The sequence below is a fragment of the Hemibagrus wyckioides genome, linkage group LG05, assembly GCF_019097595.1.
Source record: "Hemibagrus wyckioides isolate EC202008001 linkage group LG05, SWU_Hwy_1.0, whole genome shotgun sequence".
NCBI classification, from domain to species: domain Eukaryota; kingdom Metazoa; phylum Chordata; class Actinopteri; order Siluriformes; family Bagridae; genus Hemibagrus; species Hemibagrus wyckioides.
The window spans coordinates 26,831,759-26,859,258 of NC_080714.1; the positions used below are offsets into that span (position 1 = coordinate 26,831,759).

A 27,500-nucleotide genomic window follows, 5' to 3' on the forward strand; every position below is an offset into this window, starting at 1 on the left:
GATTAACTCCCAGTTTAAATGTCAGGAATTAAAGTCTGAGGGTTGTGCCGATGCGGGAAAACAATCCGAGATGCTGTGATGTGGAGCATGAGAAAGCAGAACAGAGACGTTTATCGCTGCACGTGTGAAATAACTGTACGTGTGAAATAACTCCATGTGTGAAATAACTGCACATGTGAAATAACTGTACGTGAATGGTTTTATTTAGTGTGGAATTGTTGGAATGATATAGCGAGGGTTTTATTTATGGAAGGAGTCTCCAGTGTCAGTGCTAAAGCTTTCAGGGTGGAATTCTTTACAGTTTCTCGCTGAGTTTTTAATTAATTAACTTATTTATTTTATAAAATTTACTTAAAAATTTTGAGAGAGAAAAAAAATTGTTTCTAAGTGTTTGCAGATTTCATACGTCTTTTATTTCTAACCCATTATCTCCAGCATTCTGGTATAAAATAAATAAATAAACAAGCAAATAAATACATTAATAAATAAATAAATAAATAAGTACATTGATAAATATATAAATACATCAATATGTTAATATTATTAATTTTATTAATTATTTATTAATTTATTAATTAATTAATTAATAATGAGGGAAAATAAAAAAGAAGATAATGCAAGCAATAACAGGAACTTGTTCCAAAGATGTTCCATAACAATAAATGTAGCTATAAATGGATAATAAATAAATCTATAACTGTAAATTATTGCCAGATTTCTGCAGCATAGGATGAATAAAAGATATAATAAAAAATAATCAGCTTTGGGGTGGGAACAGTGTCTCTCTGCTTCATCAGAACATTACTGTTGTTGATTATTTTCCCTGAGCCGAAGAGACAGGTGTTTTATTTCTTCCATTTTAGGACATCTTAATGTGAAGGATGCCACAGAATCGTAATTTGTAGGACTTTTATTTACTTCAGACTTGCTAAGAACCTTAACAATGAATTGTTGAGACTTGAATATAATTTTAAAAATAAATAAAAAAAAGAATGTCATGATTTTATTCTACTTTGATATTTATATTGTAACTAATATATAGTAGATATATTTATTTTAAAAAAATGTTTTATATTTAATAATAATTATTATAATATATTTTATTTATTTACATTTTTATTATTTGCATCATATTATTTATTATTTATTTTTTGGAATACTATTTATTATATTACACTTTATACATTACTATTATTTATAATTATTTGTCATTATTATCATTCCAAATATTTACTCAGTCTGCTCCAGAATCCTGAAGATGATGGATTCTGAATGAAAGAAGTATAATCTGAACCTTTTAAAACACAATTTAATATTAATTCTCTAATGTTGAAGCTTTTTTAGGTTCCTTTCAGCATATGCAAATATACCTAATTTATAGTGCATGAGCAGAAAAGAAAAGTGAGCAGCGTGTCAGGGGCCTGACGTCCTGCTGGGAATAAAAGAGTTATTAAATACAGGAGCCCCAGCGGGGGGATTAAAGCAGCGTGATGGAGAAAAGGAGAGAGAAACAGAGCCAAAGACACTCTCTCTTCTCTCCTCCTCCTCCTCCTCCTCTCTCTCTCTCTCTCTCACATACACCCAGTTCATCCAGAGGGACCCCAGCAATGACATGAACCCCCCCCCCCTCTCTCTCTCCTGCTGCTTTAGTCACAACAGCCTGCCGGCGCAGGAGTGTGTAGAGCGGGCTGCTAGCCTAAGCAGATTTTCTGCAAGTCTTTCTGCATTGTCTGAATTCGCAGCTTTGATTTCAGTGCCAGAGCTCAGAGGTTTGGGTTCACGTCCCATCTGCTGAAGGCTTGAAAATCCTCTAAAGTCCTTTACGGCTTTGCTCAGTGGTCATCCGTCCAGTAAATAAATAAATAAATAAATAAATAAATAAATAAATAAATAAATAAATAAATAAATAAAATATGAGTTCTGTAGTATAAATAAAACCTTTGTAAAAATTAATTGTATTAATGTTTAAAATAAGATATTATTGTTATTATTATTATTATTATTATTATTATTATTATTATTATTATTATTATTATTAATAATAATAATAATAATAATAATAATAATAATAATAATAATAATAATAATAATAATTTTTATTTATTTATTTATTTATTTATTTATTTTTTTTAAGGAATCATGTATGGGAAATTATTAGTACTTTAAATAAATAAAATAATATTTTGTTTTTTTGTCTATGTCATTTTCTTGGTAGATCTCCTCACCCAAACTTTTTATTTTTAATCCCAAAATTTTATTTTTTTTTCTTCTTTTAGATGGTCTTCTGAGTCTGTGAGCTAATGCACTAGGATCAAGGTGTATTTATTAATAAAGAGTTCAAGACATTAAAAAAAAAATTCAAATAAATTAAAATAAAGCATAGATTGCATATAATATAATATAATATAATATAATATAATATAATATAATATAATATGCGCTTTCATAAATCTGTTTATTTTTAATCATCTTTTATGTATTTAATTATTGCATTACAATGACGTGAAATGACTCCCGTACACAGGATTAGCGAAGGCTAAATCCCGAAAGCATTCTAATCTCCTAGTTATGGCACTAAACAGTGCGTATTTCCAGCCTTACGAAGTGTCCATATGTAGGGATTATGGATGCATTTGAGATCGAGCCGTAATCTGTGATTCGGGCAACCCCAACTGCTAAAATACCGGTCGGTACCGAATAGGGAAGTCCCTCCTTTTGACCCGTCTGATTGGTTAAACTTCAAAGATGCTCCTTGTTGATTGGTTGTCCGGGCTGTCTCGCTTTCGCGTGCGAGCCAGGAGTGAAGGAAAGGGGAGCAAAAGGGGAGGGGAGAAAATGGCCGCGTCTGGCTTCCGGTTTTTCAGCCTTTTTTTTTTTTTTTTTTTTTTCGGGGGGTTGAAACTGACACACAATGAGTCGGGAGGAACAACGGCCTGAGAAAACACGGCTTCTGTAAATAAACACAACAATCAGGCGAGCCGAGCAACATGGAGGATCAGGTAATGAGGAACTGGCGTTTGTTTTTTGTTTTATTTACTTTTGAAAAAGGTTTTGTTGGAGTCTACGAGTCTGGGGCTGGGTGTAATGTAATGGGCTGGTTGGTGAAAAGGAGTCTCACACACACACACACACTCACTCACACACTCACTCACTCACTCTCTCTCTCTCTCTCTCTCTCTCTCTCTCTCTCTCTCTCACTCACACACACACACACACACACACCCTGCAGCCAAGCTAAGCGACTTGTATATCAATTTATAACATTTAGACGCATCCTCGTGCACAAACTAGCATGCTAATGCTCTAGGAAGCTTCAATTCGTACACATAATGTAAACAGAGATGTGCATTTGTGCCTTGTCTCCTGGGCCGGCCTCTAAAAACCGATACAACTGACGACAAAAATGTGAAAGTGTGTGTGTGTGTGTGTGTGTGTGGGTGGGTGGGTGGGAGGTTTGTCGATCGGACAAGGCGTGCATAAGGTTGCAAAGTCGTTTATTTTGTGCATAAATAATACTACTACTGCTAATAATAATCTTCATCATCATCGCCTTCACCATCATCATCATCGTCGTGATTGCACTGCTACTGAACGTGCAAGAAAATCGACTGAAGCTATTTAGGCTAGTGAAGCTAACCGACTAGTGCAATGTGTAGTAAGCCGGCTTTTTTGTTTTTAGTTTTGCTTTTAATCTCCTAGGTCTGTAATTTCCGCTTTTTTTTTCCTCTTACAAAAATAATTTCCGTCTTCTAATGAAATCAGAAAGTCAACGTTAGCTGACACCTATTACAAAACAGTGAAATAATTAGGAGAGTGGATAAAACACCATGAATATGCTGTTTTTAGAAACTTTTGCAAATGTTGGCAAATTTAAAAGTCTTAAATGAAAAATGGAATTATTGTTTTTGTTATTATTATTATTGTTATTTTGGTTTGCTTTGGCGTTAGCTATGAAATTCCTGCATCTAAACGCGGCCGCGTACCAAACGCCTCCTTATTGGCTACGTAGTGCACTAGGCAGGGCGCTCGTGCCATTATTCCACGCACGACGTAGTGCACCGACTCGTGCTTTTTCGTGCAATTTAGGACTCGTCCCGTTCCCCTTGCTGCGTTTTCCCTCGCCGGGTTTTCTAGGGTGCGTCCCAAATCGATCCCCACACGTAACAGCTAAAAGTACGTTTTGCTTTTAAAAACTCCCCCAAATTTTTACTAAAAATCAAATTATTATTATTATTATTATTATTATTATTAAGATTATCCCAATTCTCTGGTAGCCATTTTGCTTAACACTTGTTTTTTTTTTTTATTTGCGTAACAAAATTTCCTGTTTTTAAAAGAGCTTAAATTAGAAAGAAAATCTGTCACAAATTTTGAAAATTATAGTTTTTGTTTACACGCGTGAAAAAGGGCAAGTATAATTAATGTGTGTTTGTTTACATTTCCCCTCAGTAAAAACAAGCCGCTACGTCGTCATGGTTTCCTGTTTCGTTACGGCGTGCGATCAGCGTCAACTTTCAAACTACCGTCTACTTTCTAACTTATTTTTAACTCAACATTTTACGACATTCGTTCATTTTTGTCTACGACCCAAAAACCTTCACCGATCCCCTCACAGTACCTCAGAAACAGCCTCCATTGAACTGCTTAGCGGTGTTTAACGCACTAGTGTTATAAACATGTTACGTCTGCTGTGACTCCTAGCATGTTTGTAGCTTTGTCGTACAAGGCCGCGAAACAGAAAAGCTAAAACAAACGACGTTTGATTTTTGTTTTGTTTTTGTTTCTTTTAATTTTTAATGCTAACGTGATCAGTTCTGGCACCGTAAGCGTTTTTACTGAAAGTATTATGTTCCAAAATATGAATGTTTAATTTAATTAATTTTTTTTCTGTAGAATTTTTGTTGAAAGTTAGCAGATTTTTCATATTATTGTATATTTCATATTATGTGGTTCCTTTTCGTTTTCAACGCCGACCTGATGCAGTGAAGCCAAGAAACCGTGATGCTTTTAGCCTAGATTTCCTTACCGTGTAAGTTTATTTGTTTAGTCCTCCCCTGAGTGTGTTTACATGAACAGCAATAATCCGATTCTCTGCATTATTAAGTGTTCGTGTGAACAGTACTGGATTAAACACATTCTCAGATTAATATAAGTTGAAAATTGCATTGCAAGTCAAGTAGCTTTTCTTGTTTTGTTATTGCTGATATGTACACGACTCAGAGCACGATTCCCGAGTTTTTTATCGGATTCTTGCCTTTTGATTTACATCACGCTTTCGCTAGATGATCAAAAGTAGAACACAGGATTTACACGCGTTTATATTTATATTTTGAACATTCAGGTCGTTTTAGATGTACTGATTGCTGTATTTGGTGCTACATATAATTGTCAGTTCCTCAGATTTAAAAAAAAAAGTTTGTTTGAGCAGAAAAACCGCGCAAATCTAACCCTTCTCCAGCTCTTAGCCTTCATCCCTAATGTTTATGTAGATCGTACTGAGGCACTAAACATGTAGCTTGTGTAGGTTTAAACGTTAAGCTCTTCACGGTGGAATTGAACGGACCTGGACGCTGTCTCTATCCGCGTTATAAATCTCACCACCTGATGGACGATCTTCTCCGTCTGGTTTGTGTAAACAACAACAACAATCAGAATAAAATGGTTTGCGCGTGATATGAGGTCAGAACACCACAGGTCATCGTGGAAATGGGTTTTATTTATGACTTGTCGTGACTTAGCCTTGATTCTTCCAAACCTCATCTCTTTCCTATACTTCTAATCAGTAAATATCGGTCATTCTCGAAGGAATCAGGTAGATGCGGATGAATTAAATAATTAGAACAAGAAGCTTAGAAGCCTGCAAATAAGACGATTTAAAATACGCCGAACTTGAAGGGCGCTGGTGGCTCAGTGGTGGGTTTCTCGCCTACCATGAGGAAGGCCCAGGTTCAATTCCCAGCCAGTGCCCAACCCCCAGCCACTGGATGCAGTGCCGGTCCCAAGCCCGGAGAAAATGGGAGGGTTGTGTCAGGAAGGGCGTGCACAACCTGTGCCAAGTTGTTGTGCAGACCAGTTGGTCCGCTGTGGCGACCCCTCACACACGTAGGGAGCAACCGAAAGATCAACATCATTGAATATGCGGAACTTTCTTTCTTTTTGTGCATGTTTAGAAACAAGCAATAAAAAATAAATCTGTTGCTACAACTAACCCTCACTTCACAGCTTGAAATTTAATATCATTGATGTTCGGACAACCAACCAGATTGCTGTCATGGAAACAAGTAATAAGGTTCACATTAATGTGCCTTAGCTGGCTAGCTCACAGTACGCTGTTATATTATGCTAGCTGCCACTTTTGAGCCTCATGATTCAGCCTCGATCGTTTTTTGATCCACGTTTTCGAGGAAAGCCTCCGTGTCGCTTTCTTGAAATCAGGCCCTCGTGTCTTTAGATTGTTCTAGATTGTAGAGCTGAAGACGGGGGATGGGGGGAAACGCGTGTTTTAAGAAAGAAAGAAAGCAGTAGTACGTTTTCTGAGGAAACTCAACATCCTTTGATGTTCGCTTTAAAAAAAAAACCCACATGTTTGGCGTGAGCGTCTCGGTGTGTTGCGTGTTCGTCTGCTGTCACACAGCTGCAGGTTAGGAGACGATCAGAAAGCAAACCGAAGATTTTCCATTGCGTATCAGCTCCAGTGGGGCTCTGGCTCAGCATTAGTGACAGATCAGAAGGTTAGATAAAATGACACCAGTCAGTGGAACATGTTTATTTGCGTGAAAATACACTGATTTGTGCCGCTAAATTAATTTTCTGCTCCTCAGATGTTAAAAAAACATTAATAAACTCTTGTGGGACATGTTGTTGTAGGAAAATAATAAATGACCGGATGTTTTATTCCTCCGCACCTCTACCGCTGCACTTTTGCTATTGTTACAAGTCGAGTTTTTTCCGTTTGTCGTTACATTTTATGACGTGGAACGCAAGTTAGTTAGTAAGACGGAAAAACTCGTAGCTGTACATCGGACTGTTAGAAAGCTGCATCTCTGACGCTGAAGACTCCTTCACTACTCCCTACATAAACGTCTCCTTCCAGAAGACTTCACCGTTTCAGAGACCTCATCGTCAGACAGCCCTGGTTGGGTAAAGCTCACGTCCCCATGCTCACGGTGTCTGGCTTCATCTCTTCCTGTTTAATCCTCCATTTCTCACCGCAAGCTTCCAGATCTTTCTGGCTCCCGGATTAGAGAGTTTGTGTTAGCGATTCAGCTGGAAAGGAAGGTTCAGGGGCCGACACCGAGCACCGGAGAGGAAATGAAAACAGAGCCGTTTCACTTTAATAAGCTTCACTTAGTCAATTAGAGATGGCGGAAAGGCATTTTTTTGACTTGATGCATAAAATTGTATTGAAATTAAACAAAAACAAAAAACCCTAAAACATAAAATTTAAAGGTTTCCATTTAATACAGGTTTTGTTCAACAATTCTATCAAATCTGGTATGTTTTATTTATTTTTCTAGACTCGAGCATTGTGGTGATTACACTATCGTGTTATACTGTGATATACTGTGATGTCGCACGCTGCGTCCCAAATCACATACTACACACTTACACTATGCACTACGTACTCTAGAGTCTAGTGATATCGTCTCAAACTCTACTAACAGGAAGTAGAAACCGTTTTCCAATCGATGGCGAACTACCTCAAACAAACTTAAGGCGACGCCCGTGCTGTAGCTTCAGCACAGAGAATACACAGAATTTTTGAGACGTTGTGATAGATTTTCGTTATATTTTAATTGCAACCTGACTGGAAGCAGACGATGTAAAGAGTTCCAGTCTTCTTGTTTTCCTGTTTTTTTCCCTCAGCATTAAAGCAAAAACGTTTCTCTAGACATGATTCTATTTGTTGTTTTCTATACAGTTTTTTAGGAATAGGTTTTTTCGCTGATGATGAAGCTCATCCCTGACACTTCTGAGTTCGACATGGCCGTAGGTTCGAAAGATTCGAGGCTTTAATACGTGTGTAAGAAGTTTGAGAATACGAGGGACTTTCCATAAGTAAATATAGACACGCCTTTCTTTTTTGCTGTGCGTTTATGACCATAAACACGTCCAAACTTGGATTACGAATCATAAGAATTCCATTTGTCCGTATTGACCAGCAAACACTTGTATGAAGTGGAATAGTGGGACACAAAGCCAGAATGAGGAGCGCCGTGCGGAGACGTGACCCGACCCGTGAACGTGTCTGAGTAAGGATTAGAGCAGAAAGCTGGTCCAATCCTCTCCCTGGTGTCAGTCCTGTCCATCCTGTCGCTTTAATGCCCTTGGGACAGTAAACTCTCGCCTCCTCAAGCCCTCGCTCTCGTCTCCCACTGTGGCGCCATGCTGCCTGGCCCCGGTTTAACCATCACGACCCGCGAGGCTCTTAAATCTCCCAGTCTCACACCAGCTCCATGAGGAAAATCTCGTCGAAAAGCCGAACATGCAGAACACAAATCAGCTGGTGTGGGTTTTTTCTTCCCAGAGACTAACATAACGGCTGCTCAGATGGCGTAATTAATTTCTGATTAACGACGAATCAAAGCAGCGTTTATCATCACACACACAAACACGCAACATCTTTATATCCCAGCTTGTTAAGAAGCAGAAATAATCTATTTTTGCAGACACCCTGCATGCCAGCTCGCGTCATCATCCATCTACTGATAGAAGTTACAGTTAAAATAAAATAATAATCTCTCCATGTGAACGTAACACAAGCGTTTCCCAGGCTGAGAAACGACACGTCACCTGGTACAGGGTTTTTTTTTTTACACGCAATGCGAGTTCATGGTTAGGCGAAATTCACCACAGCTACTATCGCAAATCATCTGGTCAGTGAGGGCGTTAACTGTGTTAGCGTTCGATGTTTTGAAGCATGTTACTCACAGAGAGATGAGCAGAAAAGGGATGTGGAGAGAAAAAATTTAGAACTTTCTGCATGGAAAGAGAATCAATGTTCCTCTTATTGTGGAAATATTAATACTGCATAATTTTTTTTTAAATTAAAAGAAGTCAGCTTTATAAGTCATAAAGTTCTGATATTATAACTATTAATTTTTTTTAGCATTTTTTGACATTTTATATTTGTACTACTAATATTATTATTTTAGTAATATTTCTATCTTTGTAAAAATGTAGTCATATGAATAGGCAATTTAATATAAATATAAAATAAAATGTCTTGTGGTGTTTCTGTGTGTGTGTTTGTGTGTATGTGTGTGTGTGTGTAGTGCACGGTACAGGTGAAGCTGGAACTGGGCCACCGCGCTCAGCTGCGCAAGAAAGCTACGTCCGAAGGCTTCACGCATGACTGGATGGTGTTCGTACGAGGGCCCGAGAACAGCGACATCCAGCACTTTGTAGACAAAGTCATCTTCCGCCTGCACGAGAGCTTCCCAAAGCCCAAGAGAGGTGTGTGTGTGCGTGTGTCGCCCTGTTATTTTTAATGATGGGGGCGTGTCCTCCAGTGGCTTGATGTTCATTTCAGGCGGGCAATAAAACGTTCCTTCCTTTTATGTGATACGTTGAGGTCCAAAAGATGCGCGTCAGGCAGATCATTGGGTATCTACTTTTATTTTGATGATTTAGATTATGTTTTAGTCCTTGTCTTTTGCTAAAGGTAAATAAACATTGCAGTCATTATATGGGTGATGTACTGTGGATGGTGTTGTATAGTAAATGGAATAGAATTCTTTTTTCATACAACGAAATGAAATAATGTAAACAGACACAAATGTAGCTGTAAACAAATTTAGATGTAAACAAATGGTACAAAAATCATTCAGACCACATGGAACATTCCCCAAGTAAATATAGACACACCTTTCTTTCTTGCTGTAAGTAAGCAAGTGTATAGTATGTATAGTAATGGATAATATTGTAGCATGGTGTAGTATTGGAGAGTATTGTGGCATGGTGTAGTATTGGAGAGTATTGTGGCATGGTGTAGTATTGGAGAGTATTGTAGACACAGTACTATGGATAGTGTTATAGGTAAATGGTGTCATATTGTGTACAGTGCAGTACAGATAGTGTTGTACAGTTACTGGTGTAATAGTGTATGTAGTGTGGAAGATAGTATCATGGATATTGTTGTATAGTAAATTGAGTAGTATGTTAAAGGTATAGTTTTGTCGATGGTTTTGTATGGATAATGTTGAACAGTAAATGGAGTAGTATGGGTAAAGGTGTAGTATTGTAGACGGTATAATGTTGACTGCCGGTGTGTTATGTGGATAGTAGTTTTGTAGAAGTAGTGTAGTATAGCTAATGTTGTACAGTAAATGTAAAAGCAGTATGGTTAATGGTGTAGTATTGTAGAGCATGTTTACATTTATGGCATTTGGCAGATGTTCTTATCCACTCTCATTTTATACAACTGCACAATTGGGCATTGCTCATGGGCCCAGCAGTGGCTTGGTGGACCTGGGATGCAAACTAACAGCCTTCCGATCAATAATGTAAAACCTTAACCACTAAGTATTGTTGTCAGTGTAGTATGAATAGTGTAATAGTAATGTTATTACTGGTGTAGATATTATTGTATACTATAGTATGGATAGTGTTATGCAGTAAATATGGTAGTATGGTTGATGTAGTGTTGTATACAGTGTAGTATGGAAAGAGTTGAACAGTAAATGGAGTAGTATGGTTAATGGTGTAGTATTGGAGATAGTATTGTAGACAATAATGTGGATAGTGTTGTACCGAGTATGGAATAGTGGTGGAGTATTGTAGGCATTATAGTGTTATACAGTGAATACTGTAGTATGGGTAGGGGTGTAGTATGGAATGTGCTGTTAAGTATATGGAGTAGTGTAGTTAATGGTGTGGTATTGTAGATAGTGGAGTAAAGTAAATGGAGTAGTATGGTCAATGGTGTAGTGTTGTAGATAGTGTGATGGATAGTATTGTGGACCATGTAGTATGGATAGCATTACAAAGCAAATGGAATGGTGTGATTCATAGTATAATACATTCTGATGTAGTATGGATAATGTTATAGTGTAGTGTGGAAAATGACTTACGTTAGAGGAGTGTGGATAGTGTAGTATGGATTATGTTGTATACATTAAAGCAGTATGGTTGGTGTAGTATGGATAGTGTGGTGTGGATATTGTTGTATACATTAAAGCAGTATGGTTGGTGTAGTGTGGATATTGTTGTATACATTAAAGCAGTATGGTTGGTGGTGTAGTGCAGTAGATAGTGTAGTGTGGATAATGATATACGTTGAGTAGTATGGCTGGTGTAGTGTGGATTATGTTATATAAATTAGAACAGTATGGTTGGTGTAGTATGGAAATGTAGTATGGATTATGTTGTATACTTAAGAGCAGAATGGTCGGTGTAGTATGGATAGTGTAGTATAGATAATGTTATACATTGAGTAGTGTGGTGGTGGTGTAGTGCAGTGGATAGTGTAACAAGGATATTGTTGGATTAAATGGAGTATTATGTTATGTTGTGTACTATGGATTGTGTGGTGTGTATAATGTCGTATACATTAGAGTAGTGCAGTAGATGGTGTAGTGTGGATAATGTTATACATTAGAGTAGCATGGATAGTGTTGGACTAAATGTTGATTGATTGTGTACTATGTTTGATTGTGTAGTATAGATGGTGTTAAACAGTATGTAGAGTAGTATAGTATGTTGTGTAGTATGGATAGTGTAGTGTGGATAATGGTGTATACATTAGAGTGGTGTAGTACAGTAGATAGCGTAGTAAAGATAGTGTTGGTTTAAATGGAGTATTATGGTTGATCATGTTGTGTAGTATGGATAGTGTAGTGTGGATAATGGTACACATTAGAGTAGTGTAGAGTGGTGTAATGCAGTAAGGGTAGTGTTAGTTTTAATGGAGTATAATGGTTGATTGTGTAGTATAGTATGTTGTATAGTGTTGATAGTATCGTCTGGATAATGGTGTATACATTAGACTAGTGTGGTTGGTGGTGTAGTGCTGTAAATAGCGTATTAAGGGTGGTGTTAGTTTTAATGGAGTATTATGGTTGATTGTGTAGTGTGGATAATGATATACATTAGAGTAGTGTGATTGGTGTAGTGTAGTGTAGATTATATTGTACAGTAAATAATGTGGTATTCTGTGTAGACTAGATAGTGTAATATGATAGGTGGTGTCTTATGGATCGATTTGTACAATACAATAAACAGCAGTACAGGATATATCTAAGACGGGCGTAATGAAACACGAGTGCATAATTATAATCCGCTTCGTCTCTGGGTCAGAGCTAACACTGTTTATCAGTTTAAGATAATAAATGTGTTTGGACACTACTGAATCACTTCCGACTCTGAATCATAGATAAATTTGAAAGACTTTGAATGTGCCTGTAATAGACCCGGTTTGTTTTCAGTACACAGTGTAATTAAACGTCGGGTTTCGATACTAAACCCGAGCCACTTCTGGAGCACTTTCTTACCATTGCCTTTAATTTTGGTCATAATATAATTGTGCAAACACACACACACACACACGTGTCTCTGTTAGACCTCAGCAGTGTGTGAATGTTCGAGTCAGGTGTATTAGATTAGGTTGTAACTAAACTCTGCAGGACAGATGACTTCGGAGCCCCGGGGCAAAGGTGAGCTGTGTTGACCTATGAAATGGAGAACAGCAGACTGATTTTTGTGTGTGTGTGTGTTTTGGTGTTGATTGCAGTGTGTAAGGAGCCTCCATATAAAGTAGAAGAGTCAGGATACGCAGGATTTCTCATGCCTATAGAGGTCTACTTTAAAAACAAGGTGAGTGTACACGGTCTGGTTCTACTGCAGTCTCTTTCTCCCTCTCTATCTCTCTGCTTCCCCTCCCCCTCTCCCTGTCTGTCTGTCTCTCTTTCTGTCTCTTTCTCTCGCTCTCTTGCTCGCTCACACGCTCACCCACCCACACATCTGTTTTGCACAGTTTCCCCTCCTTTCAGGGTCATAGGTTCTTCCTTTTGCCCACATATTGAAGTATTTTATCTCCAGCAGTGTGTATAGAGAGCTCATAGAGATCTCACACACACACACACACACACGGTGCGTTTGAGTACAGAGATGAGATGGAAGTGGCTGATAAACTCTGCACTGGCCTGAAACACGCTTCTACAGGCCGCATGGTCTCTCCAGCTCTTCTTATCTGCAGCACTTCCTTCCGCACGGTATCGCTTACAGCGGCTTCATAAAGGGAACGTTATTAAAGAGCTCCGCTCAGGTTCCTGTTGCACTGGCACACTTTTCTAAGTGACCAGGAAAAAGCCGTCCTTTTCGGACAATCCAGACCTTCCTCCTGTCCAAACCTTCATCTTTTCCCTTCAGGGTTTCTTTCAGACTTCCTTCTTTCTGGAATTCCTTCCGAACTTCTTTCCACTCTTGTTTACTAACTTCCTTCATCCCTTCCTTTCAAAATTTCATCCTTCATCTAAACGTTTTGCCTTTCTTTTCTCGTCAATCTTTCTCCAGATTCCCATCCTTCCATACTTCCACTCTTCCATCCTATCTTTCTTGCAAACTCTCCCAATCCTGTTCTTCCTTTTAGTTGACACTATCCCAAATTTCTCACCTTGCAAACTTCCTTTCTTTTTTCCAAATATCCCTGCGACTTTTTTTCTCTAAACTCCCTCACATTCGGTTCCTTCTCATCTATTTTTCTCAATTTCTTCCAAAACTTTCTTCTGAACTTCCTTCCTTTCTTCCAGATTTCCCTCCTCCCTCACTTCCGAACTTCCACACTCTTTTCATTGCAAAATACTCACTTTATTCCTTTTTTCATTTCACTTCGTTTTTTCAAAAATTTCCTTCCCACTGTTCCTTCTTTCTTTCTTTCTTTCTTTCTTTCTTTCTTTCTTTCTTTCTTTCTTTCTTTCTTTCTTTCTTTCTTTCTTTCTTTCTTTCTTTCTTTCTTTCTTTCTTTCTTTCTTTCTTTCTTTCTTTCATCCACCCGTCCATCTCTCCATCCTTCCATCACTTTCTCTTTCATTCTAATGTTTTGTCTGAACTTCCTACTTTCCTTTTCCTGCTTCCATCCTTCCAGATTTCCTTCCCCCTGTTATCCTTCCAAACATCCATCCTCTTTGTGTGTGCATGTTTTGAGAGAGAGAGAGGGATCGAGAGTGTGTGTGTGTGTGCACATGCATGCTTGAATCATGTTGTAACTCTGAATATTCATGGCTGCAGGAGGAGCCGAAGAAAGTCCTTTTTAACTACGACCTCTTCCTGAACCTGGAGGGCAACCCGCCTGTCAATCACCTGCGCTGTGAGAAACTCACCTTCAACAACCCGACCCGGGACTTCCGCAAGAAACTGGTCAGAGCTGGAGGAGTGAGTGCAGGACTGGGGGGGATATATTGCAATCATCAATGCTTCTGGTTTTAAAGACCAATCACACGCAGTTATATACTCTGTATAAAGCCTTACACCTCATAAGATGCATTTATTATTAATATTATTAATATTATTTTTATATTATTATTATATTATATTATTATAATTATTTAATATTATTATTATTATTATTATTGTTGTTGTTTTTAAATATTAAATTGAAATGGAAGTCAAATTTTTTTTTAATGTTTTTGTACATTTTATATAAATTGATCATATAATTACCGACCTACTGACTGACTTACTGGTGAGTGCGGTGTCCAGGTGTAGGTGTTTATTTACTTTTATTAAGTTGTAATGATGTCATGTCTCACCTTGGCAGGTTTTCTTTACTCTGAAAGACCTTGTCAAGCTCATAAAGCTTTTCTACTGTGGTTCTAACTTTAATTGTCCGACTGAAATCACAGCACAAAAACACACTGGACCATAGCATCGAGTCAGTCGGCTAGGATAGATAAGGGTAACGTTGATGTAGGTGTTTGTGATGATTATGGTCAGTGTTATGTACACTGACCACAGCGTGATTGGTCGTGTGGGTTTGACGTCACTGTGTGAACTGGAACAAGCTGAGATATCATGTTGAGAGGATGGTTCCAGTGGAACTTTACCTTAAATGCAGCATGATTTTAAAGACTTACTGACTCGCTTATTGACTTGCTTACTGACTCGCCTGCTGGTTTACTACAGCTTACTGATTGACTGACTCACCTATTAGCTTACTGGCTGACTCAGCTTACTGACTGACTTACTAAATCGCCTATTGGCTTACTGACTGACTCGGATTAATTATTGGCTTACTGAATTGCCTATTGGCTTACTGACCTACTAACTTGCTTGTTTAATAAAACTTACTGACTCGCTCTTTGGCTTACTAACTGACTCGCTTATTGGTTTACTGACTTACTGACTCGCTTATTGCCTTATTGACTGACTTACTGACTGACTCACTGACTTGCTTATTGACTTACTGACTCACTTATCAACTTACTGACTGACTCACTGACTGATGTATTTACTCGCTTTTTGGCTTACTGACCGACTCGGCAAACCAGTTAACAAAAGTTTATTATTGGGTTTGGAAAATAATTTTTTGGGACTGGTTATGTTTACAAAAATAGATTTTGTTAAAGCTTAATAGCTTTTTTTTTTTTAAAGATTTAGGACTAATTTATTGATTAAGAGAGACAGAAGCAGTGTGTTCCTGAGGAACTCACAGGATGCTTTTACATCACCATCTCTCTCTTTCCTTTCCTAGATCATCGTGGTGCCCGAGGGGGCGGAGCTGGTGTCCAGGCCGAGTCCAGACTACCCAATGCTTCCCACAATCCCTCTGTCCGCCTTCTCCGACCCCAAGAAGAGCAAAAGCTGCCAGGGCCCCAAGGTCTGTCAAGCTATACATCAGCCACATGTTCAAGCTTCTTTTTTCTCTCCTTTATTTCAAATCCATCAATTGCTGAAGTTTCACTCTTTCCCTTTGTCTGTATTTTTTTTCACCATTTCCTCTTTCCCTCCCCCAATCTGTTATCTTTTATCTTTTCATCCTCACACTCTTACCTCTGTCTCTCTCTCTCTCTCTCTCTCTCTCTCTCTCTAAAACATCATCTGCTTCTTGTTTTATCCTCTTTCCACCTTTTTCATTTTTTGATTTAATTCTTTCTCAGAGTTTGCTATTACCTTGTCCCTCTTTTCTTGGAATAGCTTTCTAAACTGCATGTTTAACGATCTTGAAGGTGAAGTGCTTTTAAAAAGCCCATGAAAATCTACAACCTTCTTCAGTCCAATATACACAAGGGCAAGTCGAACAAAAACCTAATACTCTTAACGGTTTTTTGTCCCATTTTCTCTAGAACATAAAATTTCGCTCCTAATTTACGTCACAAGTTTAATGTTTTCGTTCAACTCTCCTTCGTATCCCGCTGACTCGTAAATCCTCTAGGGATGATTCTACACTCTAGTTTTTCCCCGTTAGTCTCATCATCTACCTAATATCTCATTTTGCACTCAAAGTGTGTCCTAAATATATATATAACACATCTATAAACATAAATTTTCCCGGTTATCCGAGAGTTTTCTGTTTCCTGATAATGATATTCAAAATCTTCGGCATTAACACGTAGGATTAATTGTAGTTACACCCCAACACTGTTGAATTCTTTGTGCTGATTGGTTAGAAGGGTGTTTATTTATTTTTTATTTTTTTTATAACCTCTACTCGGACAGTAAGGCCAGACATCACTCAAATCACAGGTTGATTTATAGTATTGTTTCTATAGCAACAACTTCATGGATTTCTAGTGGACGCTTGACATAATCTATGACTAATTAGTAATGGAATTAAATAATCATGTAATGATTTTATTCTCTACTTAAAACACACAGCTTCTGGGTAATTGGTGTGTTTTCAGCACCCTGCTTTAGGTCAAGATGCTAATTTAGATTTGCAGGGAGAGTTTTGGGATCCTTTGACCCGAATTAAAAGTAAAGAAATAATCTTACACTTCACATCTCTCTCTCTCTTTATTTCTGCAGGAGCTCACTAAAGAAAACAGCAACATTTCGAAAGCCCCCAAACCCCACAAACTGGCCAAGGAGCACCGCGAGCGTCCTCGGAAAGACTCGGAGAGTAAGAGCTCGTCCAAGGGCGACGCAGAACGAGACAGCAGCAGCAGCAGCAGCAAAGGCAGCCGCGAGCCTTCGTCGTTCTCCTTGTCCTCCTCTTCGAAGAAGCCCGAGATCAAAGTAAAAGAAGAGAACAAAGCTCCGCCCAAAGCTGCTTTCAAAGAGCCCAAACTGACGCTCAAGGAGCCCAAGATGGAAGGAACGAGTCCTAAAGGAGGCGGTCCGGGCGGAGGAGGCGGCGGAGGAGGCGGAGGTGGGGGAGGGCCCGAGATCAAACCGGGGAGCAAGCGCCCTTCCAATGCAGATTCGCCCAAGTCCAGCATTAAGAAGCCCAAAAAGGGAGGCGGAGAAAGTCAGAAAAGTTCAGGAGGCGGGGTTTTTCCAGGCACCTCCCCGCGTGTCTCGTCATCCTCTTCCTCCTCCTCCATGGCTCCGGCACCGGGTTTTGGAGACAAGAAGAGCTCGAAGCAAAGAGGGTCATGGATCAAGAACAAACCCGAGACCCCGGAGGTCAAAGAGCAGAAGAAGCCGCCCGAGTCAGACGAGTCGAACTCTGACGACGAGCTCTCGTCCAAGTCTGAGGTCAGAGCGAGATCAGCGCTGCAGATGGTGAAGACTGAGCGTTAGACACGCACTTTAATTTGTAAACCATTCACATTTGCATAAACATTCGATTTGTGTATTTTGCATACGGTTGATGTCTCACTCTCGATGCACAGTTGGTCGAGCGTTATTAAATCTCCATTCTCTCTCTCTCTCTCTCTGTGTGTGTGTGTTTGTCTCTCATCCCTACAGCAGTCTGCTCCATCCAGTCCGTCAAACTCCAGCTCCAGTTCGGAGTCCAGCTCTGACTCAGACTTTGAGCCGCAACAGAAACAAGGCCAAGGTGAGAAACTCAGTGTGGCATTTAGCAGCACACACACACACACACACACGCGCACACACGCGCACACACACACACAGAGGCAATCTTTTTTTCATCGTTACATTTATTTGAACATGACAGTAGACAAAGGTTTCTCACTGTTTCTATTTCCCACCACATTTTCATATTCTCTCTCTTTCTTCCTCTCTCTCTCTCTTTCTCTCTCTTTCTAGGTCTCTCCCTTTGTTTTGTCTCACTCATTCACAATTCTGACTGTTCTCTCTCTATCTCATTCCCACTTGTTTCTATTCCTCTGTCTATGTCCATTTCTCTCTGTCTGTCTCACGCCATTTCTCTCTGTCTGTCTCACGCCATTTCTCTGTCTCACACTGTTGTTTTTAACACCCCCCCCCACCATAAACAGCATCCTGAATGAGTGTAGAGCAGTAACCGTCCACTCCATACCTCCACTCCATGTACTAGACTTAAATAATAATGAATTTAATCGCTGCACCATATCACTGCACTGAGCGGCTTCATGTGAATGATTGTATGAAGTTGAAGCAGTTGTTGCTTTATTGATGATGATGATGATGATGATGATGATGCAGGACCTCTACGCTCCATGGTGGAGGACATGCAGTCCGAGGAGTCTGATGAAGACGACAGCAGCTCGGATGACGAGACGCCAGGGAAGAACAACCCTCCTAACCGTGACTCCAGGTCTGTCTTTGCATTCCTTATCTTTTTTCCTTCTCTAGTTTTCTTAATTTCTCTCTCTCTGTCTCTCTCTCTTTCTGTCTATATGTCTCTCTCTCTCTTTCACTCTCTCTCTCTCTCTCTCTCTCTCTCTCTCTCTCTCTGGCTATGTCTGTCTCTGTCTTTCTGTCTGTCTATCTCTCTTTCTGTCTATATGTCTCTTGTCTGGCTGTGTCTGTCTCTCTCTCTGTCTGACTGTCTCTCTCTCTTTTTCACTCTCTCTCTCTTGCCTGTCTCTCTCTCTCTCTCTCTCTGGCTATGTCTTTCTCTGTCTCTCTGTCTTTCTGTCTGTCTCTCTCTCTGGCTGTGTCTGTCTGTGTCTCGCTGTCTGTCTGCTGTTGGTCTGTCTGTCTCTCTCTCTCTCTCTTTTCCCCTCTCTTTGCCCCCCCCCCCCCCCCCCCCCCCGGCTGTCTGAGTTGATCTTCAAGCCTCTGTGTAGCACAGGGGAAAGATAAAGAAAAGATTTGTTTGCGTAGTGTAAACATTCACTTGAGTGCTCCTTGTGTCGCAACTCTGTAGCAGTGATTATCCAGATTTACGAGCTGATTGCACGCAGCTGAAATGTGCAGGAATGCTGCGACTGAAACCAATTCCCATCGTAGTTCGTACCGCTGACCTTCGATCTCCTGCCTTCTTTAGGTTGAGTTTAGACAGCGAGAGTGACAGCAGCGACGGACCCCACCGACCCAGCCGAGACCCGCCGCCCCCTGCGCCCAAGCACACCTCCGCCTCCAATAACAATAAGGTGAGCTGAAGCCGAGGCAGCCAATCAGAGAGCTCCGCTCAGGAAAGTGACACCACACGACTCATCACCGACATAACAGCTGTCAACAACTGACATACAGCATGTACTCTCAATTAACCTGTCTGTCTCTCTGTCTGTCTTACTCCCACATGCTCTCTCTCTCTCTGTGTTCTTTCTTTCTTTAGGTTTTCTCATATGCACTCTCTCTCTCTTTCTCACTCTGATTTTGTGGCTTTCTCCACTTTTCTCTCGCACTTGCTCCCCCTCTTTCTTTCCTTCCTCTGCTCTCTCTCTCTGCCTCTTCCTCTCTCCTTTTTCTCACACTCTCTTTACCTCACTCTTCTCTTATTTGACTTTCTCTCACCTGCTTATTCCTTTATTTGCCTTTCTACTTCTCCCTCCTACTTTCCCTCCCTTCTTTTTTACTCTTGTTTGTTTCATTCCTCTGTTGATTTTTCTCTTCGAGTCTCTCTCCATATTTCTCTCTTTGAATTTTTTTAATATTATTTCAGCCCAGCGCTCAGTTGGCACACAGGTTCAGGTTACTGATTACAGCCAAAGCCCCGGTATTAGAGCTAGACTGAAGAATGAGGATTAGAAATAAAATGAAAAGGTGGGAATGACCCACTTGGACAAAGTACTATTTTTACACCATTAAAACTAAATTGTGTGTGTGTGTGTGTGTCGTTCAGGTGACGGGGAGGAAGAGTCCCGAGCCGTGTCTGAGGCAGGAGAAGGTTATGAAGAAGGGCTACGACAAGGTAGGAAGGGTAAATCCACCTTTTCATTCAGCACTTTACACTTTGTTTAAAATGTAAAAATGAGCTTTTAACTTCTTTTGTTTTTTTTCCCCTTCACCTTAGCCGTGACGAGACCCTCCCTAATTTTACACACTGTTTAGAATCCAGCACCCGTGAGGGCACATTTTCATATTATTTACATACTCTACTGTGATTGGTCAGTGGTTTTAATGAGCATTAAGCACAACCTTTCCTCTTGGCTTGGTTTGTATAAAAATGTTCTTGTGGTAAAATCCTTACGGCGTTCATCTCTCAGGACAGCAGCAACAGGGGTAGTGGTATTTAATTATAATCAAATATAATATAATTCATTTATCTAGTTTTGTTTTGTTAGTTTTTTTTACTTTAGAGCTTGCTTACTTTTTTGGCTCATTTTCTTTAAATTTAAAAACTTTTTTTTAGTGATGTTTAATGTTTTATAATCAAATATAATGTATAATTGAGTATTTATTCATTTATCTAGTTATTTATTTATTTTTATTGTAGAGTTTAGTTACTTTACTTTTTTTTGGGGGCTTATTTTTTTAAAATTTAATGCAGTTAGAAAAATACATAAAATAGGTGGAACCTGCAAGAAATTAAATAAAATAAAATAATTTATTATTATAATACATTAATAAATTATAAATGAAAGTATCAGTTTTGAAGCAGCTAGACGTTAAGGGACACTTGATTTTAAAGATGACCCAGAAAACACACGTAAGCGAGAGTGTGTGTGTGTGTGTGAGACTGTATTATAACCTCACCGCACTGAAGCGTTCAGCCACCCCGACAGCTGTATCACAGAAATGAAGCGAGATTAATGAATGAATATTAATCAGCATTGTGATTGGCTCCTGCTTATGAATATTCATGACGAGTGAGTGATATGTAGACGGAGAAAAGCACGATTTATTACACAAACAATAGACAGACGAGATTATACGAGGAAAATCGCTTCCATGTTTTTGTTATATCACTACTGATACAGATGTTGATAATTTTAGTTTTCAAGATCTGTGTAATGTTTTTGTATCTTAATTTGTCTCTCTCTCTCTCTCTCTCTCTCTCTCTCTCAGGCATACACAGAGGAGTTAGTGGACCTCCATCGCAGACTAATGGCACTGAGAGAACGAAATGTACTACAGCAGGTGTGTGTGTGTGTGTGTGTGTGTACCGGTTAATACTGAACTAAACAGTGTGTCATGGTGTGTTAGAACCGTAGTGAGCAGTTTTTACTCCCATGTAGACAGGAACGACAGTGTGAGAGAGTGACCGGGGCTCTGCAACATTAGATAAACGGATAAAAATTAAACATGCTGATCTTTTTTTTTTCCCCCCAACCTTTATTTTGTTTCTTTTCTGAAATACGAAAAGGAGGAAAGAAATAACAAAGAACTGAGGTCACCAGATGCATCACGTTCACAGTGTTCTCTATCCCGCACAGATCGTGAACCTGATCGAGGAAACGGGCCACTTCAACGTCACCAACACCACCTTCGACTTCGACCTGTTCTCACTAGACGAGTCGACCGTGCGCAAACTGCAGAGCTACCTCGAGGCCACGGCCACGTGACAGGAAGCGGGGCGGGTCCGAGGGGGGGGCGGAGCTCGCCCTCATTCTCCACACCGGGCTTGAGGGTGGGCTCAAAGGCACGGCTGGAGGAAAAGAAAGAAAAGCAGCGGCGTGAACAGAATCCACAGCGAGGTGTCTGGAAGACGTAAAGGCACAGAGAGAGAACGAGGGAAGAAGCGATGAAGTCGGGGCTGGCACTTCCTGTCGGAGTTGTGATGATGTTCTGGGAGCTGTGTGATGAAGAGCACGGCCGTCCTCTTGCTTTTCAGTTTGCTCATGACGCAAACCGCAGCCTGCTAAAGAGTGTGTGTGTGTGAGTGTGTGTGTGTGTGTGTGTATGTATCCTGTCCTTTTCATTCTTCCTTCTCTCCTCTTCCTCCAGCACTCGAGCATTCATCCCGAAAGTAGCCATGCCCTCACATCCCGCTCTTTTTTAATATTTTTTTATTTTTGTACAGAAGTATTTTTGATGGGAGACGTGAACAAGACGTGAACAAGACGTGAACAAGACGTGAACAAGACGTGAACAAGACGTGAACAAGACGTGAGAGATGAGCGAATGTACGTTTATTTGTCGCCTAGGGCTAGCGCTTAGTGCCTTTTTCCACCAACCAGCCGACTGCCTGACTGCTGTTCGAGAGCAGTATCTGAAAGCTGTTGAAAGCGTTGTGTGGCCCTCGCGTTGCTGAAGAAGCACACACACATACACACTCACACACACATACACACTCACACATCCTCCTTTTTTCACGACTGACGCCTGCAAAAACTAGTGTTTCCCTCCGACCGCGTCCCGGGGCTTAGCATCTCCCGGTTTTTTGCCAGTGAGTATTAATGACTGTGTTTCGCCAAGCAGGCCTTTTAGAGACTCCTTGAATATTGTACATAGATGCGTGCAACGTGTGAAAGTATTCGGGGATCATGTTTTGCTGTTTGTTTGTTTTTTTGTTTAGGGTTTTCGTCTTGTCACGTCTGGATCGTGCTTAAACGGGAAAGACGTGACGCGTAACGGCGAAGCGCTACGTCCAGAGAGGTCCGTAAAATGACGTGTCCTGATCCTAAATTAAATTTGATTAGAACAAAGCAACTGAAGCTGAACACTGTGTGCCAAAACTTTTACACCAGGCACGTTGATCTGATATTCAACATCGTTTGAACTGTGTATGTTAACGCGTTAGCGTTCTACAGAACCGTCAGTGAAATTTGTTTTTAATTTTGTTTCTTCAACACTGACATTTGCAACTATTTTAATTTCCGAGAGAGACGCAAGAGGTAGCTGGAGGCAGAATTCTCCATAACGATGAATACTCAGCGATTTTAAGGCGGTTGCTATGGTTACGCTTCTCCATTCGCTCTGTCGCTTTTAATTGTAGTTTATAAGCTATGAATATGTTGATTCTTGTTGTCATGGTTACATTCCAACAGGGTTACACGTCGTCAAAGATGTTGATGGTGATGGTTTGAGGTTTCTTGATGTAAATCACACCAGCCAATCAGAAACAAGCTTTTTCCAGCATTCGATTCATTTAAGCCGAGGCTGTGTCCCAAATCGGACACTGTGATTTTTATGGTTCTTTACTTCGTGCAAAAGATGATGACGTTTATTACAGAACAGAGACTGAGGCGACCTTCGCACCAGCAAACACCAGGCGTTTTCCTCATGCTTCAGCGACACAGTGACTGTTGAGCGGATTAAAGTGTCGACTCTAAACGATTCATCCAGAACGATTCATCTTGAACAGTTCAGAATTAAAATACTTTATTGATACAATTTTCTTGAGGACATAACTAAAGTATTTTGATTCTGAATTCATCCAGAACGATTCACCTTCAACAAAACTTAATTTCCCTGAGGGAAATAAATTATTCTGGTTCTGAATTGTTCAAGATGAATCATTCTGGATGATTCAGAATCAGAATACATTGATCCCTTCAGGGAAACTTAATTTCACTGAGGGAATCAATAAAGTATTTTGACTCTGATACATCCAGAATGATTCATTCCAAACTGTTTATCCAGAATGATTCATCCTGAATGATTCATCTTGAACAATTCAGAATCAGATTACTTTTATTGATCCACTCTGGGAAATACGATCAGTAAATATTTTGATTGATTCATCCAGAACAATTAATCCAGAACGATTCACCCTTAATGATTCATCCAGAACGTTTCAGAATCAGAATATTAAGTTGACCTAATAATCCCCTGAAGGGATCATTAAAGTATTTTGATTCTGATTTATATTGAACGATTCATCCTGAGCGATTCATCCTGAATGATTCATCGCATATGATTCCTCTGAAGTGTTCGAGTGATACCTATGGCACGTGCGGTCTAACGTTTTTTTTCCGGTTCCCTACTCGTGAGTTTTAGTGTTTGTCGAGTAAAAATTTCGGAATACTGTCTTTTACTCTACTCTCAGTGGTTATATTTTCTCAGACGCTCTCTCTTAAGTCGTGTGATTTTTAGGTTTAATGATAAACGAGACACCGAGCCTCTCTGGACACGTGCAGCGACGCCGTTACGCTCGCGTTCCCTTTCAGAGCAGCGAGAAATCTTGAGTCATTTTTTTATTCGATTTTATTTTTTAACTCCTCACTGTGACTCGTGTTTGTCTTCTTTCTTTCTCCACGAATGGCGTCCTTCGTCTTTCTGATGCTAATAGTTTTATAAGGATTGACAGCCCCCACGCCTTTTCCTTAACCCTGTGTGTGTGTGTGTGTGTGTGAGAGAGAGAGAGAGAGAGAGAGCGAGAGAGAGAGAACAGAGGTGTGTGTGTTCGTGCAAATCATTCAGTCCTCTATTGTGCATGAACTTTTGACTCCCCCAAGTCCGGGTTCATGAACTCTTCGCTTTTGACCAGACGCTTTGAATCGTAAAAGGGGGACGGGTCACGGGAGGGGGCGGGGAGTAGAAGGGGGGTGTGAATGGGCGGAGCTGAGTGCTGTTTGAATGACGTGTGTGTGAAGCGAGCCCGAGACCAGTCTGCGTGTTTGTTAAATATTAGGTTCTATTTTTTATTTGTATACCTCTGCACTTTTTTTTTGGCTGTGGTGACTCGAGTACTTAATTATCTGAACTGTATTTTTAAAAAGAAAATTTATACTATATTTACATGCAATATGCTTTTTAAACTGTTTGTTTTTTTCATTTCCTCTCACTATCTATCACTTCACCTCGGCATGTTCGTGACTGCAGGTTTAGGCCCCCGAGACTGTTATTTTTATTTGTTGTCGTTGTCCGAGTTATCTTCCCCGCGGCGCCTCGGAATCCACTACGAGCCTCGAAGAGCAAAAACGTTTCCCGGAGTCACGGAAGCGACCCGCTGCCTCCGCCTCCACCGCCGCCGCCGCCGCACTGTGCACCGCTCATCCTGCGCCGTTCCCACGTGACGTCATGCTAAAGGAGCATTAAACACTAATCCCCTCTTTTCACGTGGACTTCGGTTTCCTCGACCTTGTGACGTCACAACCCCCCACCCCCCATGTTCCCAGCTGCACGCGTACACACATGTATATATACAAGCAGACATCCCGGACGATATCCTTTCTTTCTTTCTTTCTTCTCTCATCGGTCACTCTAACGGTTGCTCCTCCTCATCCACCTCCTCCTCCTGTCTGGACGCTCCGGGTGCATTGTGGGATATCACAGCGGAGACTGACCGGGAGGAGTTTTTTTTTTTTTTTCTTTTTTCCCTGTCGTGAAGGTCAGTGCTTGTATGTTTGTGTTCTGGGGATTATTAAACATGTTCGGACGATGTGGGTTTTTTTTGTTTGTTTGTTTTTTTTAAAATTTTGTTTAAAAAAAAAAAAAAAAACCTACCGGCCGCATGGAACAAAGTCGCAGCTTTGTGGGGAATTGAGTGCCACCGTGTGGTCATTTAATGCAAGCGAGACGCGCGAGGATGAACGATGATACCTTTGTAATGTTTTTATCTCATTAAAAAAAAAGAAAAAAAGTCATATGATTTAAAATAAACTCATCAAGTCGTATACTCGCTCGTTGTTTCGCTCGTCCTGTTCACACACTCCCTCGTGTACCTGCTGCATTTAACGGTACAATAAACACGCTTTCCGACTCTAACCTGTCTTACTTTGGTAGAATTGTTTGTTTATATATATATATATTATATTATATTATATTATATTTAATCCTAAGTGACTTGAAGCTAGCTGTACACGTTTCTGACACAAGCCTTACGTGTCAGAAAAGGCTACCAGAGAAGGCTACCTCTGCTGCTGCCGTCACCGCCACCCTGTTCTTATAATGCACCAGACTGCTAAACTTGCAGGTTAACCCTATTAGTTGATGTAACAGGTAGACTACCAGACCAACTCTACATCAATAAACAGGCCTCAATCAACCCTCAAAAACTCACCAAGAATACACCATCTATACTAGCAGACTATATACTATATATATATATATATATATATATATATACACACACACACAAACAACTTCTAATTCCATGGTCTTTCCTGATGTTTATTTCTTTCTACATTGTAAAACAATGCTGAAGGCGGCCAAAATCCACAATAATGTCCTTTGAACAGTTGATATTGAGATACACTATATTGCCAAAAGTATTCGCTCACCCATCCAAATAATCAGAATCAGGTGTTCCAATCACTTCCATGGTGACAGGTGTATAAAATCAAGCACCTAGACATGCAGACTGTTGTGAAAGAATGGGTCGCTCTCAGGAGCTCAGTGAATTCCAGCGTGGAACTGTGATAGGATGCCACCTGTGCAACAAATCCAGTCGTGAAATTTCCTCGCTCCTAAATATTCCACAGTCAACTGTCAGCTGTATTATAAGAACGTGGAAGTGTTTGGGAACGACAGCAACTCAGCCACGAAGTGGTAGGCCACGTAAACTGACGGAGCGGGGTCAGCGGATGCTGAGGCGCATAGTGCGAAGAGGTCGCCAACTTTCTGCAGAGTCAATCGCTACAGACCTCCAAACTTCATGTGGCCTTCAGATTAGCTCAAGAACAGTGCGCAGAGAGCTTCATGGAATGGGTTTCCATGGCCGAGCAGCTGCATCCAAGCCATACATCACCAAGTGCAATGCAAAGCGTCGGATGCAGTGGTGTAAAGCACGCCGCCACTGGACTCTAGAGCAGTGGAGACGCGTTCTCTGGAGTGACGAATCGCGCTTCTCCATCTGGCAATCTGATGGACGAGTCTGGGTTTGGCGGTTGCCAGGAGAACGGTACTTGTCTGACTGCATTGTGCCAAGTGTAAAGTTTGGTGGAGGGGGGATTATGGTGTGGGGTTGTTTTTCAGGAGCTGGGCTTGGCCCCTTAGTTCCAGTGGAAGGAACTCTGAATGCTTCAGCATACCAAGACATTTTGGACAATTCCATGCTCCCAACTTTGTGGGAACAGTTTGCTGGCCCCTTCCTCTTCCAACATGACTGTGCACCAGTGACCAAAGCAAGGTCCATAAAGACATGGATGACAGAGTCTGGTGTGGAGGAACTTGACTGGCCTGCACAGAGTCCTGACCTCAACCCGATAGAACACCTTTGGGATGAATTAGAGTGGAGACTGAGAGCCAGGCCTTCTCGTCCAACATCAGTGTGTGACCTCACAAATGCGCTTCTGGAAGAATGGTCAAAAATTCCCATAAACACACTCCTAAACCTTGTGGACAGCCTTCCCAGAAGAGTTGAAGCTGTTATAGCTGCAAAGGGTGGACCGACGTCATATTGA

The 27,500-nt window shown here is 40.4% G+C and overlaps 1 protein-coding gene across 12 annotated transcripts; it reads left to right on the top strand.

Moving 5' to 3' along the window:
- The first annotated feature begins 2,878 nt into the window (after nucleotides 1-2,878).
- On the top strand, nucleotides 2,879-24,879 carry mllt1a (MLLT1 super elongation complex subunit a). Of its 12 annotated transcripts, none has more exons than XR_009204566.1 (13): nucleotides 2,879-2,999; nucleotides 9,276-9,456; nucleotides 12,731-12,813; nucleotides 14,227-14,370; nucleotides 15,689-15,814; nucleotides 16,963-17,661; nucleotides 17,848-17,938; nucleotides 18,529-18,640; nucleotides 19,316-19,421; nucleotides 20,114-20,191; nucleotides 20,285-20,334; nucleotides 21,280-21,351; nucleotides 21,648-21,695. XR_009204566.1 is itself a non-coding variant. In XM_058389454.1 (12 exons), exons 1-12 carry the CDS (start codon nucleotides 2,988-2,990, stop codon nucleotides 21,774-21,776), a joined length of 1,833 nt encoding a protein of 610 aa, XP_058245437.1. In that variant the 5' UTR covers nucleotides 2,879-2,987; the 3' UTR covers nucleotides 21,777-24,879. The 12 variants fall into 12 exon arrangements, 6 of the variants coding, with proteins under 6 accessions (XP_058245437.1, XP_058245439.1, XP_058245438.1 ...); XR_009204568.1 differs by having other exon boundaries at nucleotides 20,114-20,182; XR_009204565.1 differs by having other exon boundaries at nucleotides 20,285-20,493; nucleotides 21,648-21,693.
- Nucleotides 24,880-27,500: the final 2,621 nt, after the last annotated feature.

Bases quoted from the DNA above. Each gene is read 5' to 3' on its own strand.
- mllt1a (XM_058389454.1), top strand. The intron at 14,371-15,688 runs GTGAGTGCAGGA...TTCCTTTCCTAG, and splicing joins AACTGGTCAGAGCTGGAGGA to ATCATCGTGGTGCCCGAGGG. The intron at 18,641-19,315 runs GTCTGTCTTTGC...TGCCTTCTTTAG, and splicing joins CCTCCTAACCGTGACTCCAG to GTTGAGTTTAGACAGCGAGA.